Source organism: Coptis chinensis, chromosome 7, assembly GCF_015680905.1.
Source record: "Coptis chinensis isolate HL-2020 chromosome 7, ASM1568090v1, whole genome shotgun sequence".
NCBI lineage: Eukaryota > Viridiplantae > Streptophyta > Magnoliopsida > Ranunculales > Ranunculaceae > Coptis > Coptis chinensis.
Window position 1 is genome coordinate 50,852,696 of NC_141462.1, and position 27,876 is coordinate 50,880,571.

The window sequence follows — 27,876 nt, forward strand, 5'->3', positions numbered from 1 at the left end:
AATTGTGTAACTTCTTTAGTTATCATACATTGTACCAGACATTTACTAAGAGGTTCAGTTGACATAAACAAAACAAACATGTTTACAACATTTATAGCTTTGCATTCAAAGGCTTTCGGAGGTAGGAGAGGGCACATTTAGATATCAACATTCAGAAGCTAAAAAAAACCAAACTGGTCCTTAACTCTAAATTTCAGACACGCCCACAGATAAAATGAGAGGCACATTGCATTCAGAGGCTAAAAAACCAAATGGCCTCTAACTCTAATTTTCTGACACGCCCATAAATAAATGAGATGGTATTCACAACAACATACCCTTCCAAGTAACTAGAGAATAATATCACAACTACAATTACATTCAAATTGCAAACATTTGTGTGGTGCAAATGTGATTTATCTTAGCCCAACCTGGTCTCGAAAATAACTGCCTCAAGGACAAGCTCTTAAAGTTGCATTTACTTCGAAATACTATAGAATTCAGCTGTCATGTATAACAGTTTTCTGAAGTAGTACGTCCTAAGTATAAGGAATTGATGGAGCAAATGTCAATCTCCAAAACAGGTAATATGAATGATCAAATTGACTTGGGAATCTAAAGAAATTACATTTTTGTTGTGATAACTATTATTTGTCTCAATACTTCAATATTGCAAATGGTGCAATATGATGTACAAACAAGCATTCATTGTCGCCTATATCATGATATTCATCTAGATTTGAAATTGACATCGATTTGTCCATCAGCTAGAAAAAATGTACGCATTACACGTACTAGATCAATGTTTGAGAGCTTGCAATCTCTTAAAAAAAAATAGAAAAACATAAACTCTTCAAACAAAGTATGCAATGAATCATTAGCTATCAATATACATATATTATTTATTAAAGTGGACTTTAGGCTTTTGAGTCATTAGCTATTTATGTAGCAAGTCCGGCCATAGGCCAGGCCAAATGGCTAGTCATTATAAAAGCTGAGGTGTTGATTTAAGAGAAAAAGGGGCATACGTGTTTCACTGAGAGCATTATCCACTCTTCAGTATTAATGGTCTTTGATTGAGATACATTGCAAATGTTGAATGTTGAGAGTATGTTTTTAATCGAGTGGTGGTGGGCCTCCAAAACAGAGCCCATATATATTTTCACATATACATATAGGCTCAGATCCTCACTTTCAAAAACAAAAAAAAAGGGGATGAAGAAATTTCCTACTCCTCTCTAATAATTCCAATAAATGGCTGGAACTAGCAGCAGAAGAACCCGACCCGTTAAACCCGAACAAGATTCCATTTATAATCGCAAACAACCTATTATTACTACTAATAAGAAGAGACCAATAACAAGAAAACGTGACGTGTTTCGTAATAATAATAACCTCATAACTCTACTCGTCGTCTTTTGTTTTGTTTCATTTCTAATTATTATTTATTATTTTGTCAAACCTGTTAATCAAGAAAAAAATGTTCACAAACTTAGAATTGTTACTCCATTTCCTGCTCCCAAAATCATGGATCTTCCACAGGTCAGTCCAATTTATCATTATTATAATGAATTAATTACTTGTTTATTTATTAGTTTGTTTGTTTGTTTAATAATCTTGTAGTTTCAAGGTGAGCATAAGGAGAGTTTATACTGGGGAACGTATCGTCCCCAAGTTTATTTCGGTGTTCGTGCCAGGTAATTATCCTCATCCTGCATTTTATTTTAAACTTTTTGTGTTATTGAAAATGTTGTCTTGTTTTTAAGGACGCCACGGTCGTTATTGGCTGGGTTAATGTGGCTTGGAGTGAAGGATGGGAGATATTTGATGAGACATGTTTGTCAAGATTCTGATGAGCTTGGTACTTATGGATGGATCAGTCATAATGGTAGGGATTATGGTCAGCAAGTGATTGTTGACCAAGGTATGACATTGACTACGAGTTTTTTGAAATCCAAAGGGGTTGGTAGTGGGTATGGAGGCGATTGGGCTGTTCGGGTTGATCTTCAAAATGATAAGTAAGACCCCGATTTCTTATATGTGTTTGACTTTTTTAAGTTTTTTTTAATAGGAATATAAGGACAGTCCTTGGTGCATACGGAGGTGTTTACCCCGCCATTTTGATTACTCATTTGAACTATATGCATAGGTCTAAATTGGAGGAGGAAGCATTGGGGATTGGCCATCTGTTCTTCTACTTGGCTGACGAAGCAGGAAATGCTTTGAGCATTGCTAGAGAGAGATTAGATACCCGCGACGGATCTCTTTTTGCATTTGGCTCCCGCGAGGATGTTGGAGGTTGGGAAATGCATTTAGCATCAGAGGTGCGTGTTTCAAAGCAGCTTCAATAACTCATTCTTGTTCATAAGTTTGTCATCTGTGGCTATGAAATATTAGTACATAGATAATCTTTTAGTTTATGAAGAGCTGTACTGATTTCGATTCGCATTGCTACTAATGCTTCCTAGTTTAGAGGGGTGTGTTTTGATTGCACAATATCTTCCAGCTGATATATGTTATGAATTGATATACCCATCATGGCTATTGAAAGTTCTCTGTAGACTAAATTCAGAATAGGAAATAAATAGCAGATTTACCATAGTAAGATCATTGACACAAAGTAATTATAATCAAACTAAAAAAGAAGTAGAAGTAATTGTAATTGACCCCTAAATCCAAAAGTTGAGGAAGTTTTACTTTTTAGCATCTATTCAGTGCACTGGACCAAACACCCAAACTTAGAAAATACCTAGATTTGTTGTAAAAGCTAAGGGAAACTCCTAAACCAACATCACTGCTGCCCATGCTTCAGTTCCCACAGTGAGATACATATTTCTCTTATTCAACTTTCTGGATACCCCTATAACGTATTGCAGATGTAAGTTTAGTGATCATAAGTCTATATACCGATAGTTCAAACTTTAAAGGACTAACCGACATATTGGGTTCAAGAATAAAGGAATATATACTCATATACTTCTTTCCTGTTTAGGGTGAACAATGATAAGCACACTAGTGAACCCCCAACTCCCAGGATTTTCACATAAGAAACAATTGCAACGTCCTTTACCTTTTGCTTTCATTCTGACGATGTTTTTGACTTTCTTTTCATACCACCTTTACCATCTGCAACGTTACTCTTCTTATTTTTATTATTTTGGCCTTCTTATTCATTCTTTTCTTCTATCATGGATTTCCGTATCCTTTCTTCTAATCTACTCCCTTGTTCCCCATCACAATCTATAGGGCTGTGAATGCTATTGGTGGAAGGACCTCTATATATGTGTGTGTGTGTTGCTTGATAAGAAATGTCTTCTCTGATTATTTCTAGGGTCGTATATGAATAACAGTGTTGATAATGGGATTTACCATAATAAATTAGACTTCATTGAAACAGTTGTTCTTGCTATTTGTTAATCAAGAGTTGGATAACTAGTCTTAACAGATAAAGATTAGGAGTCTTTTTTTGATCCCTCGACCAATACTGAAAATAATACTCTCTCACGCCTAGACAAAAAGCTTTTGAAGATGAAGTGTGGAGGGCTATAGTTGAGCTTGGTAATGATAAGTCGACAGGCTTAATAATAGTGAATTTGTCACCGAGTGTTGGGTCGTTGTGAGAGATGACTTTTGGAATCTATTCGGGAGTTTTCGGTGTCGACTTTTTTTGGCCAAAGGTTCGAATAATACTTTCGTCAAACTGGTCCCGAAGAAGGAAGGGGAAGAAGATATTAGTGATCTACGGCCCATTATCCTTTAATGGTGTTTATAAGATATTTCTTAGGTTCTCTCGTTGAGGATCAAAGAGGTGATTGGTACTTTAATTGTGGAAGAACAAGGGTGTTTTGTTACTGGCATAAAAATCCTAGATGGGTTGCGTAATGCTAATGAATCGATTGAAGACCAGAGTGTCAAAGGGATACCGGGGTTGGTGTGCAAAGTTGACTTGACTAAAGCCTATTATCGTGTTGGTTGGGACTTCTTGGAGTATGTCATGTGACGGGTGAGTTTTGGGTGGAAATGGAGAAAATGGATTAGGAAGTGTGTGTCTAGTGCTTCCTTTTCTATTCTAGTTAATGGGTCACCTGCAAAGATTTCCAGAGTTCTAGAGGTATTAGGCAGAGAGACCCTTTGTCTTTGTCTCCACCTCTTTTTCTTTTGGTAGTAGAGGTGTTGGGGAGGATGATTGGTGGAGCAAACACTCCTAGGTTTTTGAGGGCTTTGGAGTTGGGCAGGAGGGTGTCTTGGCATCACATCTTCAGTATGCCAACGATTTTGTAATTTTTTGTGTAGGGATGTGACCCAGCTTAGATTCCTTCGAGGGATTCTTTATTACTTTGAAGTTAACATGTCTAAATGTAAAGTTTTTGGGGTAAGCAAGTCGGATGACTTGGATAGGTTTTCTGACGCCAGAGAGTGTTGTGCCGGTGCTTTTTATATTGTATCTCGGTCTCCCTTTAGGGGCTGAAAATAAGGAAGTGGCTATTTGGGACCAAGTTATTGAGAACTTTCAGAGGAAGTTGGAGGGTTGGTATGAGAAATACCTTTCGAAAAAGGTGGGAGTGATCTTGAATAAAAGCACCATCTCTAGCCTTCCAGTTTATGATATGTTGCTCTTCTAGATGCCACAAAGTGTGGCCAAGAGGATTGAGAGGGTGATTAGGAACATTTTTGTGGGATGATAAGGAGGAGGATCATAGGCACCACCTGGTGAACTAAAAGTTAGTTTGTTCATCCAAAAAGGATGTGGGTTTGGGTTTGAGGGGAATGCATGAGTTTAACCTTGACCTCCTAGGTAAGTGGTTTTGGAGGTTTGGAGACGAGTAGATAGACTTCGGAGGAGGGTAATAAAGTCTAGATTTGGGGAGATCAACTCGGGTTGGGATAGAGGCCCTTGTGTGGGTCCCCCTTGTCCCCTTAGTTGTAGGGTCTGGAAAGGGATACGTAGGTCCTTGAGGGTTTTCAAAGAGTCCAATTTTAGTTTAGGTAGTGGAGATAGGATTAGATTTTGGGAGGATAGATGGTTGGAGGAGAGACCTTTGTTCTTAATGTTCCAGAGATTTGCCATCTCTGTTTTCAAAAATCTCTCAATTTGTGATTTCATGTGGTTAAATAATGGGTAACTTGATTGGGATTTACACATTCATGTTGTTGTAGCAGATAGGGATATTGCAGGTGTTGATGTCCTTTTGGTAAGGTTGGAATTTGTCCCTTCTAGAGATTGGGTAAAGATAATCAATCGCCTTTGGTCTATTGACAAGAATGGATGTTTCTCTTCTAAATCCTTCTATTTTGCCATGTGTTCACATTTTCCCATCACCCAACGTGCTTGTCCCATTCTTAGCTTTTCCTCTAATTTTAATTGGAGGTCTAAAGTTCCATTTCAAGTCTCTTTTTTTTATGTGGTGTGCAACCTTGACCAAAATCCTAACCATAGAAAACATTTGAAAGAGGGGAAAAAATCATTATTAATTGTAGTTTAGCATGCTTGTCTAACGGGGAGTCCTAACAGGGAGTCGGTCAATTGCCTTCTTATTCATGTGACTACTCTTGGAAGTTCTGGTCTTACTTTGTCAATCAATCTGAGGTTAATTGGGTTGCTCCCCAGTCGGTGAAAGATGTCTTAGTGTCTTGGGTTTTGAGGAATAGAAGACATTTTGATGATAAAGCCTTAGGCCTTAGTTGTGGAGTAGATAGTCATATCGATCAAACGTTTGGTGGCTCATTGGGATTTTATTTGGGAGGAGTGGAGGGATACTCCTTTTGGTAGTTTTGATTTTAGATGCGACTCTCTTTTTGGCCGCCTCATGTGGACACTTGATGTGCCACGTTACTGTTTATATAGTTTGTTGTTCATTTTCCACATAATACATATACTTTTACCGATGATAAAAAGATAAAGAAACAAAGTACTCTCTCACACCTATTTAGGCAGGTGAAGAACTTGAGAATGTGACCAATTGTGTGTGTCTCAATTATGTGTGAAACAAAATAAACTTGGAATGAGTCTCAGTGATATGATTGTGTGCATTTGATAGGCTTGGTTAAGCTACATCGACTTTTGGATTCAGAGACGGGGTAAAAATTGCTTGCTTTCTTTTTCTACTGAACCAAATTAAATTGAGGTGGATGATCTTGGTAGATAATACAAATAAGATTCCATCTATAGTCTCTTAGAAATTTTCTATTACTGCTATATTGTAGATTTATTCTTTTCCAACATAAATGGTATAGTTGTTATCTTGAGATTCACTAAGCTTATATGGATTTCAATTCTCGTTTCTCCTTATTTTTGCAGGATAAGCTGGAAATTCACTATGCTGGTTTTGAGACTCCTCACATGCACAACTTAACTGAGCTTGTGCAAGGAACCCTTGGAGCCCATGTATGTAGTTGCCTTGCTCTTAAAAAAAAATACAATAAATCTTTTAAATGTTGGCAGTGGCTCATGGTTTCTCTTTTTCTATTTCATGATTTCATATAGGCAAGAAGGTTGGGTGTTCTGCAGCTTCCTGATTTATTAGATCATTCCTCAAACGTTTTAGTTTTTCAGGTGTGCTACCACGTGTGTTTGTCTCCTCTGTGATATGATGCCGAGTGAACATATCCGACCTGTTCCCACGACCGTTTCTTTTTAAGCTTTTTTTACTGCCATATCCTCGTAAATATTTCTTTCTTTGCTCTTATATCTCCCAACTCTTTTTTTCCCTGCTTTACAGATCTCTGCAAAGTTTCCTTTCAAAACAGATATTGCTTTTGTATCTGGAACTGGTCTGAAGAGCTCAAGAGTTGAGGACCGTGTCAAGAGCCTTACAGGTGTTTGCTCTAGTTATTGCTTAACACATTGTTTGTTATGTTGGATTTGTGTTGAAGAAACACGATAGTTATTGTTTTATAACTTCCTGCTTTGTTCTGTCATGTTGGGGCATCTTTAGAGTTTTTAAATTCTCACGATATGGTACTGAAAGTGCAGGAAACCTACTAGCTAATCAACTTAATGAGAAACACACAGAGTTTGAACAGAAATACAAGAAATGCTTTAACCTCACCAGCAAGGTATTTGTAAATACTTATAATTAATGTCTTTTTTATGATTTCTTCTAGATGTTGATCTTGTAGTTTAAAGTGTATTTCAAGCTTGATCCGTTGCATCCTTTTGTTGGAGAGAGAGTGATTTGCAAATTCTTTTAAGATTGATGTTTTACTTCATTTAAAACACCAATCTTAAATGAACAACTAAATTCGGGTTTCTAATGTCCTTGAAAGAAAATACTAATGTTGTAAAACTTCACCTACTTTTGTGAAGTTTTCCGAAGTTTTATTTCCAAGTTTCAAGCTACACCAAAACCATGAGCTTAGACGACGGTTTAGGCAGATGATCTTCAAAGGAAACGTGGAGAAGAACCATTCCTTCAGTCTCAATTCTCTGGCTTTGAGAAAAGGATGTGATGCTTTTTAGATCGCTCACCATGTTCTTCACCTTCATTGGAAGAGTATCACAATTTGTCCACTTTCTTCTCAGTTAATTGACCTCTCATTTCTACCATCTTTGATCTCACAAAACTCAGCTCCAAGAATAGTTGTCGCTCTGACACCATTTTGGAAGCAAACTTAATTTCACCGAAGCAAGAAATTTAGATAAACACCAGTAGTAGGAGAGATATTAAAAAAACATTCACCAATAAACTTCTCAATACATAAATAACAAATCCACTAGATTGGTTACGGCCAGAGGCCTTTATTATACTAATAAGTTGGCTTTCTAACAAATAATCCTAGGCCAACTAGAACTACCAACTAAAAGGACTTGCTAAAAAAGGAAAAGAATATACAAAAGAGGGGAGTAAACAAAAGGAAAGAATAAACGAAAGTAGACTCTATTTCAAGGTGATGTCAATTTCAATTTTCCATAATGGTTACAGTTCAAACAAAATCAGTAGTATTTAATTCTTTGGTTTGCATTTTCAGGTTGATTCTGAATCAGAAACTGTCGGGAGGGCTGCCATTGGAAATCTATTGGGTGGAATTGGCTACTTTTATGGGCAATCAAAAATTGCCCTTCATGGAGTCCCTAGTGTAAGTTGACACATAACGTTCCCTGATACTGTCTTTTTCTTGAAGCTGCGTATCATTTAGACATCATTGTAATAGTATTTGGTAAATTGCAACATGTGTATCCTGAAAAATTGGTCACAGATATGTGTGATTGCGACTGATTTTTGGATATTCCAAGCACAAAAGTTTAGCTGGGCAAACTTTATATCAAGGGATCCTTTCTGTTTCATTCCACATCTTAAACCAAGTTTCAACATCTACTTAATAATTTCTTCCACTTAATGTACTGCAATGAACTCATGGTTGCTATGAATTTTATTATGAATACAGCTATGTAACATGCACACACCATATTTTGAAAATAATCCGTGTTGGATACGTATCCATATGTCCATGTCCGTGTCCGGACACATATTGTATGTATGTGATATACCTCACTTTTTGATATTTTGCCGTGTCAGATACTTCGTATCCGTTTCGTATACGGACACACCTAGCCGTTTCAATGTAATTATACATCAACCATGATGTCATTTCATTACACCTAAAAGGACCTTAAATAAGGACCAAATCTAAAACAACCACAATTTCACCTACAAAATGATTTAAAACCTAATCTTTTGTATATATGATCTACTAACCATAAAGAACATCTCTACAAAAATTCAACTCGTTTGACAATTTTTAACATTGGCAAAAGATGATTGCAAAAACTAGACATTTCTGGACCGTTAGATATTTTTCAAAAATCGACAACAATTTTTATCTAAGTTAGAGGATATCAAACGAGTTGAATTTTTGTAGAGATGTTCTTTATGGTTAGTAGATCATATGCACAAAAGATTAGGTTTTAAATCATTTTGTAGGTGAAATTGTGGTTGTTTTAGATTTGGTCCTTATTTAAGGTCTTTTTAGGAGCCGGGCTGTATATATATATGGTTGATAGGTGGCAATTGGAGATTTAACCTTGGATAATTGCAAAAGATGAGATGTGAAAGCAACAAAGATCAAAACCTAGGCAAGATTGCAAGGTTTTAAATTTCAAAAATAAAACACTAAATGTAAAATGTTATTATATAGATATGGCTGATAGGTTAGCAATTGGAGATTTCACTTGGAATCTTTGCAATAGATGAGATGTGAAAGCAACACAATCAAGACCCTGGGGGCAAGACTGCAAGGTTTTAAATTTAAAAAAACAAATAAATTCAGGAAACGTGAAGTTAATGTTGAAAATTTTGGCTCAATTAGGACCTTTGAGTTGATGTACTAGTGCTTAGGTTTTATATACCCCAAGATGAATATCAAAGAGAGCTCTATAATAATGGATTTAAAATTTGACCATCTTTTGGAGCAGTCTCTGATCATTGTGTAGCTCAAAAATCTCGGGTGAATAGCATGCTGACATCAAGCTCATACATCCTTTTCTTTCAAACTTGTTAAATTATCAGGGTTTAAGTGTTTTGAATATTGAAACTATAGGAACACTTCAACTGGATTAGGTTTCTTATTCTGACAAGCATTATATGAAGTTAGTCCGTCAGATGTAACACGGAACTAGGGCGATCCAATTCAACTGGAATTGGTGGTTGGGTGTAAGACCGTGGTTATAGATTGATAGTGTTTGACTTTCAATGGCACGTGATAAAATATATTTTTGAGAAGTGAAGCAAAGTTTACTGACTTTTAGGAAGGGAAATTTCCCAAAAAGGATTCACACGTATAGTAATATCTTGAGCTAATGCAACTCATTTGTTTTTCTTGATCCCCTAAATTACAGGACTGCACGTATTTGTTATCTCTCAATTGTTCCCCGTACGAAACATTGGGGGCTTGTAGAGTTAATTCTACAAACCGCATGTAACTATTTTTATTGTTATCCCACCACTGTCATTTATAAATGCTTTCTTTGTACTTACCAATATGAACTTTACCAAAGTGCACTGTTTATAAATCATACAGTGGACAATTTATCTTTGCAGGGCAAAAATGGTGATACTTTTGTTCCATATTGGCCAGCTGAGCTTTACACAGCTGTTCCTAGCCGATCCTTCTTCCCAAGGGGATTTTTGTGGGATGAAGGTTTTCACCAGCTGCTAATTTGGTTAGTTTCTCCTGAGTCAATGTTTTTTCATATAGTTTTAAGAAGTGTATCATTCTTCTTTGTACACTAGCTAGTCATATGAATATCTTTGGTCTGAAAACTGATAAGAATATTTTTGGTCTGTGCTTGATCATTCTCTCACCTTGAATAGGCGCTGGGATATTCATATTTGCTTGGACATTATCGGGCACTGGTTAGATCTGATGAATATTGACGGATGGATTCCACGGGAGCAAATCTTGGGTTCTGAAGCTTTGAGGTGATTTCTGTTTATTTTTTGTGCTTTGGTTTATGTGTAGTTGGTAAAAGACTGAATTTGTTATTCTCTGTGTCTTATTCTTACAACTTCTCGAGTATTTGCAGTAAAGTCCCAGATGAATTTGTTCCTCAGCACCCGACAAATGCAAACCCTCCAACTTTGTTTTTAGTTTTACATGGTAAATTTTTCTGCAGTGTTATCGCTCTTTAATGCTAATATTAATTGTTCTGCTTGCATGATAGTTTTCATATGTAACCTTGTCTTTCTTCCCCATATTTTGACATTGCTGTACTTGCATGATAGTTTCATATATAACCTTGTCTCTCTTCCCTGTATTTTGACATTCTTTTTCAGTTTTTTGTATCAAAAAGTAGATTCCAAGTTTAATTGATAAGTTATTAAGAACTTTTGTTTCCAAAGGTGTAATATATATTATATTTTAGCACCTTAATACTCCCTTCTTAGGTGAAGGTGGGAAGCGATCAAGGCTTGTTCTGTTAACCTGTTTTAAAGTCACCGGAATTCAAGATTGCCCCACCTTAAACAGTAACCTAGAAGCATTGGCGACCCCTTGAAGTTGCTCAATGTCTTTTTCCACATCTATTTGTGGATTTTCATAAGCTGTCCTTTTGTTTACCACATAAAACTTGTTTATTCGGGAGAAACCACAAAAATCTATGAAATCACTACAAAAAAAAAGGTATAAGCTATGATGCATGGATACGGGTACGGATACCGATACGGGGACACCGGTACGGGGTATGATACGGCTTTTTTGAAATATTAGGATACGGGTACGGCCTATGGGTACGGCTAATGAATATGAATATTTTAAAATATGTGTATTCTAAAAATTATGTTAGTAGTTCTTTGAGTAAAGTTAGTCAGGAACATGTCGAAAACTATTATAGCACATGTCAAAGTCAATATATCTTGAAGCCTCAAGAACAATTTACATTTCTATTTCAAGGATTCCAGTACCCTAAAAGTATCCTAGAAGTATCCAGTATCCATATCGGTATCGTACCCGACCGATACGGGTGCAATGACATTTTTTGGAGTATCTGTGCATCATAGGGTATAAAGAGAAAAGACGGTCTAGTTGGGATGTCCTTCATTTTTTATGTAATGAGAATGAATGAGTGGCGCCTTATCCTCTTTTTTTAGTAGCCTTACATTGCAAGATGTTTGCCTTTATTAGTTGCAAGTAGTTTTATGGACACTTGCATCTATATGCAAATATGTGGATGCAAATTCGGCAAAAAAAGAAAAGAAAATGGAGAATGTGGAAACAGGAAAACAAGAAGCCAAGAACTACCAAGATCAAATTTCTGGTATACTGGATATTGAAAGGGTTTTTAGTGCGTTGGGATGTTAGGTGGATCATTTTCCCAAATCTTATCTGGGTTTACATTTAGGAGCCACACGTTTGTCAAAAGTCTTATAGGTCAAGGTACTTGAGAAGGTGTCTATTGTCTAGCGTGCTTGCTGGTTAGAAGGCAAAATTGTTATCTAAATACCTAATTACTTTCACCATCTCTTTTTTTTAACTATACCCAAAAGCGTTGTCAACCAACTAGAAATCATAGTTACTTATTTTTTTGTTCATATACCTAAAGGTGTTTGTTAACCAACTTGAGATGGAGTTTCGTGGGTACATAATGGGGAAGTAGTTGACAGAAGTAAAAAATACATTGGGTGATTGGATATGCTTTGACTTGATAAGGAGGAAGGGGGTTTACGGTGTAAAGATGTTCCATAAATGAATTATGCACTATTGCACTGTTGTCTGTCTTGTGGAGTTATGGGGAGGAGAGGGGGCCACTACGGAGAAAGGTGATTCTGGGAAAGGTGAGAGTGTGTGGAGACCTAAAATTGAACGTGGACCTTATGGATAGGGATTAGTGGATTACAAGTGGATGGAATCAATTCAACCAAGGTGTAGTCTATCATCCAGGGGGAGGCAAAACTATCTCTTTTTGGAATGATGTTAAGGTGTGAGAAAGGGTGCTTAGTCGCCAATTCCCAGTTATCTTTGGTTCAGCTTGTAACAAAAATGTTGATTCAGATTACTTAGCTAAAAATGAGGAGGGAGTGGTTTGTGGCATTGAGAAATATCTTAATGATTGGGGATTGAATATCTTCGCCGAGTTTTTGGAGGTCTTTTACTAAGAGGGAGAATAATTTGGAGAAGACGATAGGAGAGACTGGAAATTGGATAAAATGAAGTTATTCACTGAATATCTCTATATGGAATGCTTGCTAAATAAGAGGCGCGAGAGGAGATAAAAAAGCATGAGATCATTGCTAACCTTCCTTACAAAAAATATGGGTCTCTTCAATCCCGTACAGAGTAGGCTTTCTTCTTGGCTAGCATATCTTGTGTGTATCCAAACAATTATTAAGCTTAATGAGAGAGGTATAGAGCTTGATAACGTTATTCAAGTTGCCCACTTTCTACCGTGGTGGAGAAGGATGTGGATCATCTTATTGTTCATTGTACGATATCAAAGCTGAGTGTGGGAGTTGTTTTTCTCATTTTTTTCATAGATCTTGGAATCTTCTAGGAACTGTTGACAGAGGTTCTTTAGGGTGATATCATCATTAAAGCCCTTGCTCCAAAAGCTAAATTGATTGCAGAGCATCTTCCTAGGGCATTGTATGGCACGATTAAATCAAAGAGTGTTGGAAAACAAGGAGAAGGAAGTCTATGAGATCTTGGTGGACATCAAGGATATTTTCTACATTGGTTGAGGGGTATCACTCTCTTGAATTTAGATTTCAAAGATTTCTTGTGTAATTAGAATACCCTAGTAATGTAAATCTTATATTGTAGTTCGAATTTTTTGTGGGGATGTAATTAGCTATCACTAGCAACTTGCTAAAATAACTACTTTTTAACATTTTTATGGTAATGAATATACATTTTATCAATATAAAGATAAAGTATACCAAATTTAAGATCAGATGTTTAAGAATTATGATTTTTTTTCCTATCGATAAAACAAATTGCATTAATTGAGGTCATATAGTCAAATGAACAGCATATCCCTTAGGGTCTGTTTGGCACCCTGGATTAGCTCATGTGTAGAGTGTATAAGAGACCTGGTGGGGTATTTTTTGTTTGGTCCGTCATTTTTGTGTATAGCATATATAACTTACGTGTGGCGAGACCAGGAAAGCGGGTATAACAGTATCCATTGGGTAAGCTTGGATTCCACTCTACCCGGTTAGTAAGAATTAGATAATACAGTTTTAGGAAAAAAGAAAATGCGAAATACGAGTTATACGAGACTAGTGAAGTATTTGCTTTCTTCTTCTCCGCCCATCTGCATCTCTCCATCTCCGGTAGGTAACAATCTCTCCTACCAATTCCTCCCCACTTCTACATTGGCCACCATCTTTCCTTCTCATTCCCATCTCTTATACATTTGAAACTCTTTACCCATCTCATATACTTCTGAAATAGCAATACCATAAGAACATTTCCCTTTCCACCCAAAGAACTTAGTTGATTTCACATACTTCAACATGTTTAACACTATAATTTGGGGATTCTAGGAAAACCAATGTTTGATTTGTGATTTTTGAAGAAGGATTCAAGTTGCGAAGCAAGAAACAAATCCAACTTTTCAACCACATGTAATAGGTGACTTGTTTTTCTAAATAATAAGAGTTTGAATTAATTCTATGGACCTATGATTTTGTTCATACAGACTCCATTGAAGTTAAGAGATTTTATATACAAAATTTCAGTAACTTCTTTTGGTATTTTTGTGGATTTTGAATTGGGGTTGTGAGAACCCAAAAGCTATAGAATTACTTTTAAGTTCTAATATTATTATTTCTAAAGATAGTGGTATACCAGATGCTTTTTCCGCCCTAATTTTATCGGTTCTTTTCATTTTCGTATATGTTAGTGTTAACAAATAAAACATAATTTCTTTTTCCATTTCTGTTAGACTAAAAGCATGAACGAGAATGTGGACCAAACATCTTCCAAAGCAGCAACTTCTTGTGTATCTGCTACTTGATTTGGATACTCCAAACATGGTTATGCACTACAAATTGTAGTGTGGCCAAACAGACCCTTATTAAGGCACTGAGGAACATACTGCCTATATATGGTGTAGGTAAGTTAGCATCTTCTCTCCCAAATACAAGTTGCTTGTGCCTTAATCCTCTCAATCGAACATCAGATGGAGAGAAATTGTAAAAATTCTTGACTTTTTCTCCCTCCAAATACCCCAGAAGGCATATAGAATTTTATTCCAATACAATTTTCCAGTGGGAGAGCGTTGTTGGCATTTCCATTCTAATGCCCTATCAAGTGTTGCTTCATTCTAGCTGTTGTTGCACCTAAATCTGTCCAATTTGTGATAATTGCTCTCCTCCCTACGCCACACCCCGTCCCTCGCTTCATAATTCCTTGCTTAGTTGCATTCATGTTCATGTTCGTAGAATTTAAGAAAAACCAGAATTGTGCAAGAGAATCTCAAAAGAAGATGGTAATAACACAAACTCTTTTCCAATGGGGATTTAAAAAGGCCGTAATGTAACTAAAATAGAATGGTTGAATCCACTTGATATAATAAAACTAATAGATAGCTCTGGTTGGTGTCACGTTTCTTCCTCCAGATGCCATGAGCGTATTTCTAGTTCTCTTTTCCAGTAAGCCCTGTAATTTGAATTATTTATGTGTGTTGATCATGTTATTACATATTTCTACTCTCTTCATATTTATGTGTTTTATGCAATATTTATCACCTTTATAATTAGATTTTTAATTTGCAGATCTAGTTCACAGCACAAAAAGAAACAAGTTTACTGCTACGGAAAGCAAAGACATCTCTTCCTTCTTAGGCAGCGCTTTTGTTCGCCTGGAAGCATGGTTCCAGTGGTTCAACACAACGCAAGCAGGTTAAATCTACTTTGTACTTTATATGAAAATCTCTTTGATGTAGTACCATGATAGGATAAGTCCAGTTTTTCTAGTATCAGGAATTTTCCACATACCTTTTTAACACTTTCCCGGATTCACAAGTTGAGTGACAGAAGTACCCCTAAGACAGCTGGAGATGGATTAGAAATTAACTTAACGGCCAAATAGTGGATTTTCTCTCAAATGATTGTTCCATTTCTTTATCTCGATCCTGGCCTCTGCGCATCTCACTTGGATCTTTGTCCCACTTGACTTGGAAAAACAGGATCAAGATCAAAACAGCCAATTTCTTCTCAGTTGTGCGTCATCTTTATTATCCAAAGAAAAGAGAAATAGGGGGAATGGGTATTGTTGCTATTGTTACTCACAACCTCGCGGAGAACCTTGCTTTCTTTTTTACAGTTTTATATTGAAATTTCTTGTCTCCTTGATCTGTTTCTTGTTTAGAGAAGAGCAAGAAGGATTTGAAAAACATTTGTATTTGATAATGGTTTCAGCCTTCATAATTAGTCTTCCATCGCAAATAAAATAGGCATTTTGTGATCGCACAAAGAGACATAGTAACACATGCCGGTTTACTTAAACCTAGCTATTGACAGACCTCAAGAATACATGAAGTTACTTGTGGGGGAAAGAATACATAGGTAGTTTAATCAAGTTTCTTTCTCAATTTATGAATTATTGGTAGTTTAAGCAGTTTTTCTAGCATGAAGAGAATCCACATGTTTTTTGGCTCAGTAAAAGTGATATTTCATTAATAAAGGAAAAGTAGGCTGAGAAGGCCTACATTACAAGAGAAAAATCGAAAAATAAATATTTACAAGAGATGAAACAAAACATAAGGAAAAAAAAACCCAAGACATGCACCGTCACCTCATGTCTAAGAACATAAGATGATCCCATCTAGCTACAAAAGACTCAAAGAAACATCCTCTAGACTCTTTGAAGACTTTAGACCACCGAAATAATAAAGCTTTTATCGAGATAATTGTTTTCTTAAGCGAAATTGAGATGCCATCAAAGTGATGACGGTTTCGCTCTAGCTAGATGCCCCACATGATTGCAAAAGGTTATAAGCTCCACGTGCGATTTCTAGAAGAAGAGAAAGGACCATGACCCCAACCTTTAAGCAAATCCAATACCCGGCCCGGGCATACCCAAGTCATTCCAGACTCTAAAAGAAAAGCAGACCATATTTTCCAAGAAAAAGGACACCAAAGAAGTATATGATTCACTGACTCACCATCCTTTCCACACAACTGACAATAATTGACCAAACGCATTTTACGACGCCTGAGGTTATCAATGGTAAGGATGCATTCCAAGGAAGCACACCATGCAAAGAAAACAATCTTGGAGGGAATTTTGGATTTCCAAATTATAGTCCTAGGGAATTCAGGAATGGGGCTAGAACTATTAGAATTAGACAACCAAGAAATAATAGAAAAATAAAGACTTAACCGAGAAGATACATTTATTGCTGGGACACCACACTCTCTTATCATCATTCTGTGCATTCGGGATAGTTGCATCAAATCTTGCCATCAGTGAAGCTAGGTCTCAAATTTCCCAATCATTCAAAGCCCTGTGCAGTCCAAGATTTGCCTCTCTCGGATCTAACCATACAATCAAAATGGGTTTCCTTTTGAAACTGGATAAACCGAACAACAAAGGAAAAGCAGATGCTAAAGCCCCACTACCTGTCCAATGATCCTCCCAATTCTCCTGTCCCAAAAATGTATCGAATTCCTCTTAAGAACAAAGGGAACACCTTAAGAATTGCCCTCCACACTCCACACTCCACACCCATAAGGTATGGAAACCGTACCACTCTCCCACCCAAAATGCCTTTCTCCAAACCGAGACATAACCACCTTCCTCCAAAGACTATTTCTCTCTTCCCCAAAACGTCATAACCACTTACCTAAAAGCGCACACTACCATACTACGCAAATCCAAACCACTAATGTTTTTAGCCAAACAAAAAATCTCCCACCTCACCAAATGATACCAATGTTGCTCCTCGAAATCATCTCATAAAAAATTTCTAATGATGCTCTCAATCCAATTAGTAACACTCTTGGGAATGACAAAAAGAGACAAAATATACTGGAAGAGAGGACAAAGTACTTTTAATCAAGACCAAACGACCCCCTTTCGAGAGATTCCTCCACCTCCACCTTGCCAGCTTATGTTAGAATCTCTCAATAACGGGATCACAAGTATATTTAGAACGCACATCGGCCCCAAGAGGAAGACCCAAATACGTACAAAGAAACGAATCAGCTTGACAATCTAACACTGACGCAAGACGGCTCAAAAACGGAACACTCCCCACCCCATACACCTTGCTCTTGGCAAGATTCACACGAAGCCTAGAAATAGCCTCAAAACAACAAAGAATGCCTCTCAACCACCTATAACCTGACCCACCCTTGCTCCAAGAAAAATCAAAGTATCATCAGCAAATTGGAGGTGAGAAATGCGGACCATGTCACTACCCACTCTAAAACCTTCTAAGATACCCCTCGAGTTGGCTCTCGAAATCATTCTATCGAAAACTTTCACCACCAAAATAAAGAGGAAAGAGGAGAGTGGATACAAATTACTATAGTAACCCACAATACTTTCTTTGAGGTTATCCTCTCCTGTAACTTCACGCCTCTCTATTCTCAATTTCTCCAAAAAATTAACTCGGTTCCTAGCTTTGGCTAGTTGGTGGAAAAATTTAGTACATTGTTCGTCCTCAATTGTCAACTTTACCTCTACTTTTTGTTTCCAAAAGATTTCCTCCCTTCTTGCCGAGACTTGAAAGTCGGCTCTAAGTTTATCCCTCAAATTTCTCTCTTCATCACTAATCATGATATACTGAATTGACTAACTTATATTATTAAGGATATTACAAAATTCTGTGTAGTGGAGAATGGATCAAAATTGTCTTTCTAGAACTTTTTGGCCTCTCATTATAAAATGTTCCAATTTCTCTCAAGATTTAATGACGGTGAGTGTCATCCTTTTAGAGAATCCTTCAAAGTAAGTAGAGGGTCTCTTAAAAAAAACAAAAGGAACAAGTTGATATCTTTGAGGGAGAAGAAGTAAATCTGGGAAAGTGTTAAAAAGGTCTGGAAATTTGCTGTCCCTTTTTCTATCCTTAATAAGTTTCTATTAACTATTTATCCAAAGAGCTGAAGATGACTACCAAAATGATTATTCTTGATTCTTGCCTAGTTTTACATCCTTTATTTATTAAGTACTGTAATTTTTTATTTTCTTTTTCATGGATGACTACTGTATTTTCGTAGTCAAATAGTTAGTTATATATATATATAGTACAAGGCTCGGATGAATTTTCAGCGCAGAACTACGTCAGTGTAGTATTTTCACTTGGGATCGATCCTGGACATAGCCTTAATGAGCACGCAGCATTTCTGAGTTACCAACACGTCTCCATTTCGTAAGAGCTGATAAGCTCTTCCTTCGATTTGAGTGTTGTCTTTATTAAGAGATTGACTAACAGGGAAGTGGGTGAAACTAGGTTGTAGCCTATGGTGTTGAAATTGAAATAATGACTGGGGAAATGGCTAGCATAGCTAACTTTTCTAGGGATAGTCAGCCATGGGAATGGATCAATGGGCTTGTAAAGTCTTCGAAAATTGGATGTCAATGTATTATGAAAAGCTCCTGATCATAGTTTTCTCTCTCAAAAATGCCTTAGTTATATAAAATACGTGATTTACGAAGCAACATTTTTCCCCCCTCATTGAAGCTTCCTGCTCTTACTAGCTGATCTTTACAGTTCTGTCAAACTCCGTCCATATGGTATTAAGTCAAGGAAGAGGATGCTTAGGATGATCATTACTCTTTTGATTGTTTTGGTTTCTAGGGAACAATGTGAGCAGCTACTATTGGCATGGGAGAGACAAAGAAACAAGACGCGAGTTGAATTCTAAGGTTATTCTCTAGCATTGTGATTTCCAAAAATGATTTCTGAGGAATATGTTTTTTCTTCATATTATTTGGGATTGCTTTTATGAATTAAAAACCATGCCAAATTTTAGGGAGTAGAAAACTTGGAACTAAGGTTGTCTTTGCTACAAAACATAAGTGAAATGGTGCTATTAAAATAATGGACACTTCATATTCTTAAAAAAATCCGGTGTGAGACACACAGACACTTGTGTCGTACACACGTAAAAAACTAGTGTTTCATCTACACCCTAGGGTCTGCTTCACTCTCTTTGGAAATTGCTGCTAGCCTTAAGTTGATTGGATGGTGTCGGCCGTTAGCTCTATGCATGGCTCACACTTGAGCACCCTCTCATAGTAAGCATTTGTTTCAAGGATGAGTTGTACCCATGGGTGTACTGTGTAAGTGTGCATAAGAGATTAAGAAAATTGTCTATTAACTTAGTTACAACTGCATAATATGCCACTTTTGTAGTTATTATTTGTAAGCAGGTGCTTCGTTTCATAGCTATTCATTTGTAAGGAGGTGCTTCGTGAGGTCTTGAGCCCAAGGATTTGTTGTATAACTAAAGAATGATAATAGTTTTCTTTTTAATTAGATGCGTCCCTGTCCTACTTCATTTACATCGCCTTGTCGGACACCGACACCGACGCGTGTATCCATGTCATTGTAAGTTATCTTTTGAGTGAGAGTTATACCAGGATCTGACTGCACCCTAAGCCCCTCAAGCTAATTAACATATATATATTCAAGATTTTATTTTGCAGTCTTTTGGTTTCTGCACAGATATCTTCAATCTGTCAGAACCGATGTTTTGACTCTTGAGCAATTTTTTGAGATCACCTTTGACCAATATGTCTAAGTGTCTCTCCTTGGGACCTTGTTAAAAGTTTTTGAAGGGGATCGAAGGTAGTAAATATCCTAGATCATCAGCGTCCTCAAAGGTTGTAGGCGGTGTCAGTTCTTTTGTTTGTTTTGGTTCTCCCTGTTACTCTCTGTTTACCATACTGCAGAAATTGTGATGCAATTTGATGTCATTCAAATCCTGTTAATAATACAGCGTACAAAGACTGAACTTTCAAGAAAGGATAAAGTTTTATAGAGACATCATTTCCCCATCCTTCGATTTTCTTTTTCTTTGAAAAATGTAAAAGTAATATTAGAAATATACTAATAATTACATTCTTAGGGAGTGGACCCTACTAAACCTTGAAACATACCAGTAGACATTTTACTAATACTGTTGGCTATCTGTTTTGAAGATCACTGTCATTTTGAAATAAACGAGTGATGTACTAGTCCTTTTCTAAGGTTTAAATATATTTCATTTCACTTCTACACTTTCTGCAGTACTCTTCACTTGTGTTAAATGTGTTATACCATATTTTTGGTGCCTATTACATAGTAAGTTGGTGTAGACTTTGAAACAGAAACAGATAAGCCAGATTCAACATTTCGCATGTCAATTTTCACGACGTCTAATGGATTCCCGGTCATCCTATAGTAGCAGGAGACAGGAGCCGTCTAATGGCCTTTGTCCTTGTACTCTTGAGCACCGTTCCTTCCAATCCATGAGATATCCATTTCCTTCAGCTCCCTTTTGTTGGGCAGCTTGTGCAGTTACTCTCTGTTTCCTTAGAGAAATCATCAGCAGAGCCCCATCTCTTTTAAGAGTGGTTAAACTGAGTTGATGTATAGTAATTTCTTGTAATGTTATCCACTCATCCTTACGAAGACCAAACTATGCACTTTTGCTATTCTTGGTATGTTGGGTTTATAAGGATTAGTTTCATGCTTTAGGCTGAGTCAATGGCTCCCTATCCCCTTAAAAGTAGAACTAAAGTCAACATATTTTACTCTCTATCATTAATTCCCTATGCATATATACAAAGGATTTTACTCTCTATCCTTATTTTACTCTATATATATAGAGAGAGTAAAATAAGGATAGAGAGTAAAATCCTTTGTATATATGCATAGGGAATTAATGATAGAGAGTAAAATATGTTGACTTTAGCTCTACTTTTAAGGGGATAGAGAGCCATTGGACTCAGCCATAGTAATGTTTTGACTTTGGTTTTGATCTTTCCAGACACTATCTTCTGGGTTGGATGATTATCCACGTGCATCACACCCAACTGAAGAAGAACGCCACTTGGATTTAAGATGTTGGATGCTACTAGCAGCAGATTGTATGCATTCAATTTCAGACCTTCTGGAAGGGAAAGATAACCTAGGAAAGGTATACAGTGATAATGTAGATAATATTATTTGCATTATATATCTGTTAGATTGATAGCCTTGCCCTTGGGCATGATTTTATTTCAGGAATATCAGTCAATGGCTGAGCAGCTCTCAAACATGGAGATTTTAAATAAGGTAATTTTCAGTTTGTTATATACTTTTGCATCATCCAAGATAAATGATTAAATGTGGAATACATCATTTACCTTCTTTTAATCGATAAACAGTCAACATAAGAAGATATGTTATACATGGTAGTGCGGCGTGGTCCCAACTTGTGACACGTCATAGGTTGGCAGTCTACAAGGACTGTTTCTTGAAATTTTAGATTTAAATAATCCCACTAATGGATATATTAACGGGCCTTTGTTACCTAAGCCGGAGTCCCCGGCATCCAAAAAAGTCTAATAGTACTATTGTGATTTCATGATTTCATGGATCCAATGCTTTCTACATTGTTATGACATGGCACATCCTGGGCTATTAAATTGTTGAGTACTCACAGAGTAATCGTTGAGTACTCGCTACTCACTGCTTAGCCGACCCGACTAACAATTTAAAAACTCCCCGAGTACTCGGCCGATTAGCCCCGATTAGCCAATTAGCTAAGTAATTGTGTTCACTATTTCAACTATTTCAATGCTAAACATTGAATTCGACATTTCGCCGATTTGACCAACCTTCGATTCTGTAAAGTTCTACACTTTAATCATATTTATTTTAGTTGATTGAGTGTTTTAATTGTTTATTGACTGATTGGGTTCTTAATTGGCTTCATTATATTGGTATTTCAAAGTTAAATATATTTATTAAGTATTTGTAAAGAAATATAGTGTTATGAAAAATCGCCCGATTAATGCCGATTAATCCCCGACCAATTACACCTAGTCGTGAGCGAGTAGTGATTTAACTGCACAGGGCACATCTAATATCCAAAATGCTGCGTGTTAATTGACCATGTCTCTGTATGTTATGAACTTTCGTATGTACTTGTGTCCCTCAAAATAATTGTACTACGATATTACTGTCAATATGCAAATAACAAATCTTAAAAAAGGGTAGCGAAAGAAAGCAGGTCCCCCTCCCCTAAAAATTCAGAACATTAACATTCAAGAATCATTTGTTTTGGGTTTTTTGAAGGGGGCCTAGCAATCCCTCACCTCAAATGGAAGAAGATCCCAGGTTTGTCTCACATCAAAGACTTCTCAGACAGCAAATTAGATCTGATCCCAGCATTTCTTCTTCTTTCCATATGGAAGACTCGAGCCATTGGATATTACGTTGGTGGAAGCAACTAAGCTTTATGAGCCCTTGGATACAAGACTCGATTCCATTTATTGATTTTAATATTCATAGGTAGAAACTGCAAGTTAAAAGTGTGTGGACATTTCCTAGAGTTATACATGGATCTTTCATGTTTCCTTCCATGATTACCAGAAGTTTTCAAAACTTCCTAAGATTCATGTGTGGTAGCAAAAGAAATGAGGGTATATTATCTTTGTCAAGTGGGAACAGATGGCTGGTTAAGGAACCCAGAAATTCTTTTGGTATTACTTTGTAAAAGGGTATCACAAGTGGGTGGGACAAGTTTGCTAAAGGGATTGCTTTTCTTCTTGATACTAGAGAGTCGATCTTTTTTTGGGGGATGACATTCGAGTGAGGGATATCTAAATTGAATTACAGTTTGGTGGAATCTATCAGTTGGCTTCTAAAAAAAACATTTTTTTTGGATTATATGGTAAGAGGTGCTTATGGTGGAATGGAATGTTGTACATAGAAGATTGAAAGTTATAAAGATCTCTTTAGCTCTATTCATCAAGTGGGTAGAAACTTTGGAGGAGCGGATAGAAGAATATGGATGGTGGGTAAATAAGGAAGTGTTCATGATGAAAACCATTTTACCAAGTCATGGCAAATGAGTATGCTTTGGTTTTGCTAGAAGAGAATGAGAGTTGCTTGCTAATGTTCAACACAAGTGGATTTGGAATAACTTTATCCCATTTAGAGTGTTTTTTTTTTTTTTTTTTTTTTTTTTTTTGAGGGGCTTACTTGGGTAGAATCCAAATTTTGTCGACAGTTTGAATTAGATGGGTATAAATATCAACAATGTGTGCTCGTTTTGCAGTGGTGTGGAGAAAAATATGGATCATCGTCTTTTTAATTGTCCCGTAGCTATTGGAATTTGGGCGCTATTCTTTGTATTTTTCAACATTGCTTGGGTTCCGCCATCAATAATCAATGAGGCCTTGGAGAAGGATATCATTTTGGTTCCACTCTCGACTAAAGCCAATTGTTTAGCGGATCGTCTATCTTGAGCAAGAGGAAAGAAGTTGCATAAGTTGGTGGGGGAGGTCAAGGAGGTTCTCTTGGATTTCGTTTAAGGGAGTAATTGAAGACTTTATGTGTAACTCGGATGGGCTTGTAAAATGAGAGCATTTTTGTAGCTTGGGGAGTTTGAATGAGACTTTATTTAGTCCTTACCTTAACTATTTAGTGATATATAATGGTCTAGTCTTGGGTTCTATTCCCCACCTTCACTGGGAAAGAGAAGGGATTATGGAATATACTTCTAACTGTCCAAAAATAAAAGTTAATGTATAGTGAACTTTTACCAATCAAAAAAAGTAATCATGATATAGAGACTCACTTGCTTCGGGTGGAGGTAGATTGTGGGATGATTTAATTTTCAATTGGTTTTTTTGCTGTAAATTAGTTTCTGTGGGTTTTGTGCTTCACTTTGTATGTGTATATTAGTTTGCATCTATTTCTTTTAAGTTAACATAAATAACTGTATAAATCATGTTTTCTGTGGTATTACAAGTATATAATGAATCCACTTCCAATCATAGTTGTTTAATATTCTCTAAACGACAAAATGTTTTAGGGGTAATTTAGTCGTTTCACTTCAGTAATACATATTTTGATCTCTTCTCTCTGTTTGGCTTGGCAGATGCACTTTGACGATGTTTCTGGGGCTTATTTTGACTTTGGGAATCATACGGAAAAGGTAAATTGTTTGTATTTCCGTCCCACTGATAAATCCCACACAAATTTAGGCCCAAATACATAAATTGACCAATAATTTTGGTTTTAGGCATGATTGACCAATAATTACGGTTTTAGGACAAAAATGGGCTGACATCAGCATCTATCACTAATAATTTCGCTATAAGGACATTTTTGGGCTGATGTCAGTAAGTTATTTTTTATTAATACCAATTATGACTTTTTCCATCTAGCAAAAAAAACTCAAACTAGAAACTTGTAAAATACTTTTGAGATCTAATTGTTTCCATCTTTGAGCTAGTTGATTTGTATGTTGTGAACTTGTGATTAGTGATTTAAGATATGAGAAAACATTTATCTTCTTCTCCATCTAGCAAACTAGAAACTTGTAATTTTTTTTGAGATCTAGTTGTTTCCATTTTTGAGTTAGTTGATTTGTGTGTTGTGATTAGTGATTTAAGCTATAAGAAAACATCTTATTCTCTTATGACAAACACTCTTCTCATTTTTCAATTCTAGATTATTGATAATTGAAAAATAATTGGGTCGATTTTGGCACCGGTTCGACAAATAATTGAACAACAATTGAATTTCTTTTTCAAATCCTCGAATCTTGTGTTAATCAATTGTGTGATTTATCTCGATTTCGATATTGTTATTGTCGATGATATTTTTAAGTTTGGAGTAGTAGTCTGATACACATGCAAATACCACAATGCATGTGTACAACACACATGCAAACATCATTATGCATATGTATAGCACACATGCAAACATCATTATGCATGTGTATACATGTGCATAACAAACATGCAAAGACTACTATGCATGTGTATATCACACATGCACACACCATTATGTATGTGTATAGCAAACATGCAAATACTACTACCACACATGTACACACCAATATGTATGTGTTCAACAAACATGCAAACACCACTATGCATGTGTACAACATGAAATAAATTAAAATTTTCATGTTAGTCCTAACATAAAATGTGAGTGTGCTTGAAAAGTCACGTGGGAGTTTTCCCCAATACCCACAACATTTTGATTTTGATTTAAGTATTTAATTGATAAAAACTTAAATAAGGGTAATATTGTCTTTCAGCAGTGGTCAACCCGGTTTGTCCTGGAGCCTTAATTATTTGCGGAACCAAAACTAGAAGCGAAATTAAAATGCTATTTTGTCCTATGGGCCCGTTTTCTGTAAATCCCACATTTTTAAGTCTTTTATACGTAAAAAATAAACTTAAACCAAATTGTTAGAATACTCATTTCTAACATGTTTTGGCATTGCAACATCTGTATGCCTGTCACTTTCTTTTGTTTTACTTAGTTAAACATGCATGCGTTTGTTTATATGAGATTTGAGGTTATATATGTGTGCTGACTGCTGAGTTAATCCTTGTTAGGTTCGCTTGAGGTGGCAAGAAATGAAAAAAGTAGGCAGTGACTATGCAAGTCGAGAGCTAGTTCGAGAAGTTCTGGAAACACCGAAGTTAAGATTGGTTCCTCATATTGGTTATGTCAGCCTTTTTCCATTTATTATGAAAATCATCCCACCTGTAAGTTACTTGCATGTAAGTTACTTCCAGTTCTGGCATTTTACATGGCAAAAGATGTTTACCTTGAGAGCACATGATACAGGACTCGTGGATCCTAGAAAAACAACTTGACCTTATTTCAAACCGGAGTACGCTATGGACAGACTATGGCCTTCGTTCTCTTGCCAAAACCAGGTATACTTGGCATCTGCTCGGGTCAATATTAATAGAGCTCATTGGGGGCAGTGTATTACTGATTTGTAGGCTCACTGCCTTCGCGAAAGATCCTAAAGCTCATGTGTATTTGTTTGCAACAGCTCATTGTACATGAAACGTAACACAGAGCATGACCCACCTTATTGGAGGGGTCCTATATGGATAAATATGAATTACTTGATTCTTTCAGCTCTGCACCACTATTCACGAGGTACTTACGATTAAATAATACGTATATCCAATAAGGGGAAACTCTGAGCAAGTTGTACCTTTTATCGAGTTTCTTTATTATCTTTGCAGAGGATGGACCATACAGGGGAAGAGCTAAAGCCATATATGGAGATTTGCGGGAAAATTTAATTAGGTATTGTACACATTTTATCAGTAATTATGAAGGACCTGTTTGTATTAGAATCATCATTTTCTTTGCTATGTTTGGCAGGAATGTTGTTAAAAACTATAGGCAAACGGGTTACTTGTGGGAGCAATATGACCAAAAGAACAAAGGGAAGGGTAAAGGTGCTCGCCCATTTACCGGTTGGACATCTTTAGTTCTTCTAATCATGTCAGAATCTTTTGATGAAGTCGTCGTTCAACAATTTTGAAACGTCTTTCCTGTGAGAGAAATATGCCCTGTAGATCATGACTTTTCATTGTCTCTTTTTGACCTTTTCCTATGAAATGGAATGTAGTTTATCCTTGTTATAGTTTCTATGCTCTTTTCTTACTGTCTTTCGTTGTAAAACTAGAAACAACATAGAACAAAATTAAATGGAATGTAGCTTAGTCTTGTTATTGTTTCTATTCTCTGTTCTTACTGTCACCGTCTTTTGTTGGGTGACAGATGAGATCCCATCCTCGGTTGGTTCTTCCCCTTCATATACTCTTTCCCATAACTGAAATACATTGGTTTGATGTCTCCATGTAAAACTAGAAACAACATAAAACAAAATTAACTTGGGGTGAAAAGGGAAATTGATCTTAAGATGATATACTGATGAGAGTTATAATCATAACCTAGGGGCGCCACTGTTTTTGAAATTCCAATTTTTCTGAATTTCGATCCGAATTTTTTTTGGATTCGGTATCAATATTATTTGTCCGATTTTTGAAAATCCGGAAATCTGATTTAAATTTGGATTGGCTTCGGATGATTTTTAAAATTTTGATTTTCCGATTTTTTTCCAATCCGAATCTGCCGATGAATTGCCGAATTATATTTGATTTTGCCAAATTATTATTTGGAATTACGTACAATATATCTAAAATTTTAATGTAATTAAAATTGTTTTAATATAATTCCACTATTTTTTTTTTGCTGATTTATAGTTGATTAACTTGTATTAATCAATATATAGTATATAAACAAACTAAAAATTCTAGAATTAGTATTTATTGTACAAATTATAAAATAGATTTAATATTAAAATATTTGAATTTTCAATAATTTCTGATTTTTATCCAAATTATCTGATTTTTCATCCTAAAAATCCGAATTCCATCCGAAAAAATCCGATTGCCGAATTTAGCCGAAATTTCCGAATTCGGAAAAAA

The 27,876-nt window shown here is 36.2% G+C and overlaps 1 protein-coding gene across 2 annotated transcripts; it reads left to right on the forward strand.

The window, feature by feature from the left end:
* Window positions 1-1,167: 1,167 nt before the first annotated feature.
* On the forward strand, window positions 1,168-27,124 carry LOC147487831 (mannosyl-oligosaccharide glucosidase GCS1-like). 2 transcript variants are annotated; one of them, XR_015201319.1, is made up of 22 exons: window positions 1,168-1,521; window positions 1,603-1,676; window positions 1,746-1,997; window positions 2,129-2,303; window positions 6,278-6,364; window positions 6,464-6,532; window positions 6,699-6,795; window positions 6,953-7,035; window positions 7,948-8,055; window positions 10,017-10,138; window positions 10,290-10,397; window positions 10,502-10,575; window positions 15,192-15,317; window positions 19,223-19,290; window positions 21,399-21,548; window positions 21,635-21,685; window positions 24,501-24,557; window positions 25,975-26,060; window positions 26,210-26,301; window positions 26,424-26,533; window positions 26,623-26,686; window positions 26,765-27,124. XR_015201319.1 is itself a non-coding variant. In XM_086571353.1 (22 exons), the coding sequence occupies exons 1-22, from the start codon at window positions 1,234-1,236 to the stop codon at window positions 26,925-26,927; spliced, it is 2,571 nt and encodes an 856-aa protein (XP_086427479.1). In that variant the 5' UTR covers window positions 1,168-1,233; the 3' UTR covers window positions 26,928-27,124. The 2 variants fall into 2 exon arrangements, 1 of the variants encoding a protein (XP_086427479.1); XM_086571353.1 differs by having other exon boundaries at window positions 25,975-26,127.
* The last annotated feature ends 752 nt before the right edge of the window (window positions 27,125-27,876 follow it).

Excerpts from the sequence above, each read along its gene's own strand:
- LOC147487831 (XM_086571353.1), top strand. The coding sequence starts at position 1,234 with ATGGCTGGAACTAGCAGCAGAAGAACCCGACCCGTTAAACCCGAACAA. Across the intron at positions 6,533-6,698 it reads CAAACGTTTTAGTTTTTCAG|ATCTCTGCAAAGTTTCCTTT; the intron begins GTGTGCTACCAC and ends CCTGCTTTACAG. Across the intron at positions 19,291-21,398 it reads GACGCGAGTTGAATTCTAAG|ACACTATCTTCTGGGTTGGA; the intron begins GTTATTCTCTAG and ends TGATCTTTCCAG.